Consider the following 6547-nt stretch of genomic DNA (forward strand, 5'->3'; position numbering starts at 1 on the left):
TTAGTGTATTAAAAATACCTAGAGACTGACTGAATGTAAATTTTGGGATTTTTTTAAATTAAAATTTGTTGAAGGTAATATGGAACAAAAATTTCAAAATTTTGTTTAAAATAATGTGATCAATGTATGTTATCTTTGTTTATTTGTATTTCATATTTTTATGATACTTTATTCAAGTGTGTGTCCAATGATGTCTTTTCTTTTTTTTGTTTTGTTTTGTTTTGTTTTGTTTTTTTTAATTATCCTAGTCACGTGAACTGGAAATTTCAGTTTATTGGCGTGATTGGCGATCTCTGTGTGCTGTAAAATTTCTGAGGTTAGAAGATTTTTTAGACAACCAACGGCATGGCATGTGTCTCTATTTGGAACCACAGGGTACTTTATTTGCAGAGGTAATAAATGTATTTTATTAAATGTGCATAACTGCAATTGAAATTTTGCATGTAGACAACATAGTATAGAAGTTGATAGAGTGTTAGGCTGGAATTCTTGATGCAGCCCTACCATTGAATAGGTATGTGACCTTGAGAAAGAGTTAGTTCTGTCTCAGTCTTGTTTTCTCATCTAGAAAATGATGAGTTGGACTACATTATGGTTAAGATTTCCCTAAGCTTTCAAATCTTACGAGTTTAGTGGATTTCATGAGCCGTAAATCCAATGCTATTTTCATGTCAATTTGAATTTTCTTCACTGCAGGTTACCTTTTTTAATCCAGTTATTGAAAGAAGACCAAAACTCCAAAGACAAAAGAAAATTTTTTCCAAACAGCAAGGTAATTACTAAAAATTAAATACAGAATAATTTTGGTGTTTTGTGAAATATAGAAAATACCATCATTTTTGAAATGACATCTATATGTGGTTTTTTTCCTCTTAATTCATTTATTTGTAACATTTTGTTAAACATTTCAAATACATCTTCAGTAGAAAGTTAGTACAGTGTACCATCATCCAACTTCAACGACTCGCTAGTTCTGTTTTACCTATATTCTGGTTTGCTCATCATTTTCTCACAGTATTTGAAGGAAACCCAGACATCATCAATTCATCCATAAATATTACAGTGTGTATCTCTGAAAGATAAGGATTCTTTAAAAATCTTAACCATATATATCCTTGCTATACTTAAGAAAATAAAAAGAACGACTGTTTTATTTTTAAACTGCTGTTTTGTACTAACTTGAATAGCAAATAGTTAAGAACTAGTTTTTTTACATGACAAATTTTGTTTGTTCTTCATAAATTATAAACTGATAAATGTGAATTTTTAAATTGTAGCTTTTGGTGATATATAAATAAATTGCTTATTCTATTTTCTTTATTCACAATATCTACAGGCAAAACATTTCTCAGAGCTCCTCAAATGAATATTAATATTGCCACTTGGGGAAGACTTGTGAGAAGAGCTATTCCTACAGTAAATCATTCTGGAACCTTCAGCCCTCAGGCTCCTGTGCCCACTACAGTGCCAGTGGTTGATGTTCGTATCCCTGAACTTGTACCGTCAGCTAGGTATGTGTCTGATGTTTAGGCACAAAATAGTTATTGCAACATTGTTTTATTTATATAATACAGGGGTTATATTAAAATTTTCAGTTTTTCTAAGTATTTCAAAGTAAATGTTCTGTTTGCTTGAAAAAAAAAGTTTGCTTTTGTTTTAGAGCTATTTAAAATGAATTTTTTATTACTGTTCTGGTGAATTGCTTTATCTTCTGTAAGTGATTCTACAGTAACCAAATTGGACTTTGATCTTGAACCCGAACCTCCCCCGGCCCCACCACGTGCTTCTTCCCTTGGAGACATAGATGAATCTTCTGAATTAAGAGTTTTGGATACACCTGGACAGGCAAGGCATTTAAAACCTTGTATAATTCCTTTTTACCAAATGATTTAGTAAAATTCATTGCCGTGAATAAAAATCCACTTTTCAATTAAAATCACCCTGTAAACTGTGTATATATTGTGACCCCTGACTTACAAACTGGATTGGTACCCAAGGGCTGCTTGTAACTAAGTCTGAGTTGTTGTGACAGCTGAGATCTGAACGTTTACCCTGTCATAGTATAGATAATGAGAGGCAGATGAGTCTTCGATTAACACAAGTTGTTTGTATGTCAGGCTGGTCCACTGTATATTTCTTATAAATGAAATGTTCTTATCTAAATTAGACCAGGTTGAGAGAAGATGACCAATTTCTTAGTGTTGTGCCATTAATAGCCTCTGGATGCTGACAGGCCGTAAGGATAGAGTAGTTTGCTTAAGCTAGAAGGATCATAAGAGAGCATGGCTAGTGTTAGATGTTGTGTTGACGCTGTTTTTGCATATGGTGCTGGAGATTGAATCCAGCTGGGGCCTCGTGCATGCTAGGCAAGTAGCCTAGAGCTGTGAAATATAGGCCCAGCTCCTAAAGCATTCTTTGTCATGTGTGTGTGTGTGTGTGTGTGTGTGTGTGTGTGTGTGTGTGGTACTGGGGATTGAACTCAGGACCTTACACTTCCCAGGCAGGCACAGCACCATTGAACTAAATCCCCAGCCCTCTTTATCTTATAAATTGCTTAACAATATGTATTGAAGATGATTGATGATATTGTATTAGTAGTTTGCGTTTTTAATATTAATATAAAATTAGTGTCCAAGAGACAGTGCTGAATTTTTTCTCTCATTTGTGATTATGAATCTGTGGTTTAATGAATGTTTAATATTTTACAGGATCCAAAAACTGTATTTGATGTTGAGAATGACAGAAACATTATACTCCCAAAATCTCAATCTGAATATGAATCTGATACTCCTGATTCAGGCCTGGGATATAGTGATACTCGAGAACTTGAAGATAGAAGGTAAAGACTATATATAGTATTTTACTACTACATTTTTGATGTTACATTTCTTGCTTTATTTGTAATTGAAATTACTATCTTCAGATCTCAGCAGAGATTTCAGTTCAATCTACAAGACTTCAGATGTTGTGCTGTCTTGGGTAGAGGACATTTTGGAAAGGTAATCTTTTGGAATTTTTTGGAATGCCTATAAATAATTCAAATAGGAAATAATTATTTTATTCTTATTTCAGGTGCTTTTGGCTGAATATAAACACACAAATGAGATGTTTGCTATAAAAGCTTTAAAGAAAGGAGACATTGTGGCTCGAGATGAAGTAGACAGGTTAGTTTTTAAAAAATGAAATTCTCTGAACTTTTTTTTTTCCATTGAGTTTATTGGTACTTTTTAAGTATACAGTGCAGTTACATTTATCATTGGGATCTTGTAACTTTACATGACAGATCTTGGTTCTCTGAACTTATAAATTAGAGTAATTCATATGTTGCAACAGCAGAACTTTCATTATATAAATTAGTGAATTTATACTTGGCAAAACATAAATAGTAATTAAATGCTGTTTTTCTTTCTAGCCATTTCCTTTATTTCCCTTCATTTGACCATTAACTGGTCTTTGGATACCAAGTAAAAATAGTGGAATATTTAATCTACTTTGTTAAGATTTTTATAACCAGCCCTGGTGCATATGCCTAAAATGCCATCTACTAGGGAGGCCGTGGGCAGGAAGGTGAGGGTCACAAGTTCAAAGCCAGTCTGGGTAACATGGCCAGACCCTTGTCTCAAAAAAAAAAAAAAGGTATTTTTATAAACAGATTTAAAATGTGCCAATAAAATTAATTTTAAAAAATAGAGATGTTAAAGTTTATTTAGAATACAAACTGTTACACATTTATGGTTTAGTAAGACTATATCCCATTTAATTTTACAGACTGGTAGAATGTCATTTCCAGATACTCTGCAGTTACCTGAATGATTAATATATTCTGCTCTATTTTTTAATCATATTTTTTGAAATAGTATATTACCTTTCTGAAGAGTTTAATATAAATTGTTGTGGATTCATATTTTCATATAACTAATAGAATATAAGTAATTTAGCAATAGATACTGTAATTAGGTTAGAGAATATAGTATAAAATGACTCTCAAATGTGTGAATTGTATACAAATGACATGTTTATCTTAGAGGCTTTAATTTGATATTTATTAGTATTTTTCTTTCACCACCAGGAAGCATCTAATGAAAAACAGCCTTATAAAATGAAAGGACCCCTAAACTATGAGACGAATGAGTTTTCTAGTTCTTCACTGAACATCTTTGAGCCTCAGTTAACCCGTGTATTAAATATATGTTTTGATAGCACTTGCCTTACTGAGTTAAATTGCTACTTTTAACGTTTTTTTTCCCACCATATAAATAGTGCTTAGAATTAGGACAAGCCTTAAAAGATTGAAGGTTTTTATTTATGTTTGAAAATGTTTTTCTTTGTGGATTTGCCTACTTATTTTTTTACCTTTTTTTAATTCTTACATTCTTTAGATACATGAAAATAAATGCTTTCTTGATATCTAGAAATACTCAGAGGATTTTTCTGACCTAAAATATTCTGAGCTTCATTTTACATATTTAGAAGTATGTTTTTATGCTCTATAAACAGGTTAAGCAAATCTTTGATCCAGTCCTGTTTATAATTGGCAATAACAAAGATCAAATGATTTTCTTTCCTAGAATAGTACCTTAATTGCTTTATTCTACATTTCTAAATGATAAATTTGTTTCCAAAAAACTTGGAAATTGGTTAGAGGGGTGAGTCTCCCTAATCTGAAATCCAAAATCCTCCAAATTTTTGAGCATAAATATCATATATTTACAAAAGTTTTTCATACACAAAACTATTTAAAATATTGTTAAAATGACTTCCAAATTAAGTATGTGAAGTATATATGCAACAAATTTATTTGGTGTTTAGAGTTGTTTCCCATCCCCAAAATATCTCATGTATACATAATACTACAAAATTTGAAACAGTTGTCGTACTTTACATAAGAAATAGTCATCTTGTACTACTGCTAATCCTGGTTGTTTATATAGCTTTCTGCTACATTATCAGTACTTTAAGCCTTGTTTTTGTAGGAAAACATTTCTAATTAAATCTTGACATTAAATAAAATTTAGAAACTGGAGCTTTAGCTAGAATGTAGGCCATTACCCCAACTGAAAATTAATCCAGCCTTAATGAATGACCCTTTTATTAACTTCAGTTTTAAGCCTCTGTATTTTTCAGTAACGTGGAAATAAATAATCTCAAGTAAATATGATATAAAATTGAAAAATGGAAAATTTTAGGAGTAAGAAATAAACCTCAGAAAAATTTGAGGAAGGTAGGGGAAAGGAAGATTGAGGAAGGTTAAGGAAGTGGGGTGGAAAACTTAATATCAAGTTTTTAGCATATCTGTGGAAGGGGAAAACAAGGAAAAAACTCAATTTAAAAAATAGACCAGCAAATATTTAAAATATGTATTACTTGCAAATATGAATAAGAAAAATATATCAAACTAAATTAATTAAAAATAAATAGAAAATTGCATGCTGCATAGATTGTAGGATATTCTTACTGAACCTCATTTTAAAGTATTTTATGTAGAGATCAGTCTGCCTACCGTTGGTTAAACACTGTCCAAGTTCCATCTCCTGCCATTTGCATTGCTGTAGTCTTCACTCAGCTTGCTGTCTTAACCAGTTTATATTCAACACTGCAGAATAGGGTTGAAAGTATATTTTGTATTCTAGAACAAAGCACAGCTCTGACCAAGATATGATTCAATTGTAAGACCTTAGCTTTATTAAGGACGCTGTTTTCCACTGACCAAAATATTTGTTTCTACCATATCTAATAATGTACTGAACTCTCGAGCAGAACTACTCAAATGAAATGGTCATTTAAGGAAACAAGAAATAGCTATATTAATTATGTAAATAAAATAGGCTACATATTATTTGAATTAAAAATAAGTAATAAAAACAATAGCAGCTCATAGAATGGAGGATATCATGGTGTACCAATGGATTTCAGTAGTGTTTTATAAGGAAGATTGGATATATGCTGTTCTTTGGCATATGGGAGATATGTTTACAATTTTGAATATCAAGGTTGGACTGTTGTGTGAACTTTTAAGGGAAGAGTACGCAATTTAGGTGACAAAAATCAAAGGTATTAACTCACTTTAAATTTTTCTAATTTCTAATTTTGTTTTATTTATTTTAATGTATTTTAATTTAATGTCTTAATTGGTAGTAACATTTTAAAACTTCTCAGATTAAAAAAAAAATAGGTAGGGGCCAGATATTTAGCTCAGTGGTTCCAGCACCTGCCTTGCAAGCACAACATCCCAAGTTCCATCCCAGTGTGACTTTTTGAGTATAAAACTGAAAACAGATTGTGTGAAATAGAGGGTAGGAGTTCATCTAGAATATGATGTTAAATTTAGTTTAAGCGCTGTCATAATAGCTGTGTTTATTGTATTTAAAACAACAGGTGTTTTAGTTCATAATCCAGTAGACAACTATATTAAAGCATTAAAAATGCCATACAGCAGATTTAATTCTTGCATGTTTTCTAAGTCTTTACTTTTTTTTCATATTGTTAGCAATGTGAGCTAGATACATACTTTGTTTTTTAAAATTAACTTTTTTTTTTTTTTTTTTTT

The 6547-nt window shown here is 31.2% G+C and overlaps 1 protein-coding gene across 3 annotated transcripts in view; it reads left to right on the forward strand.

The window, feature by feature from the left end:
• Pkn2 (protein kinase N2) overlaps positions 1–6547 on the forward strand; it is a 74243-nt gene that overhangs the window by 51653 nt on the left and 16043 nt on the right. For 2 of the 3 annotated variants that reach the window (XM_010636670.3, XM_033758175.1), the window contains exons 8-14: positions 249–392; positions 697–772; positions 1337–1511; positions 1719–1845; positions 2709–2839; positions 2924–2999; positions 3073–3164. In XM_010636670.3, the coding sequence (XP_010634972.1) occupies positions 249–392; positions 697–772; positions 1337–1511; positions 1719–1845; positions 2709–2839; positions 2924–2999; positions 3073–3164 (821 nt within the window). The remainder of the gene's footprint in view (positions 1–248; positions 393–696; positions 773–1336; positions 1512–1718; positions 1846–2708; positions 2840–2923; positions 3000–3072; positions 3165–6547) is intronic. The other variant, XM_010636671.3, reaches the window with a different exon arrangement.

Source organism: Fukomys damarensis, unplaced genomic scaffold, assembly GCF_012274545.1.
Source record: "Fukomys damarensis isolate Sample0158 unplaced genomic scaffold, DMR_v1.0_HiC HiC_scaffold_33, whole genome shotgun sequence".
In the NCBI taxonomy this organism is placed as follows: Eukaryota; Metazoa; Chordata; class Mammalia; order Rodentia; family Bathyergidae; genus Fukomys; species Fukomys damarensis.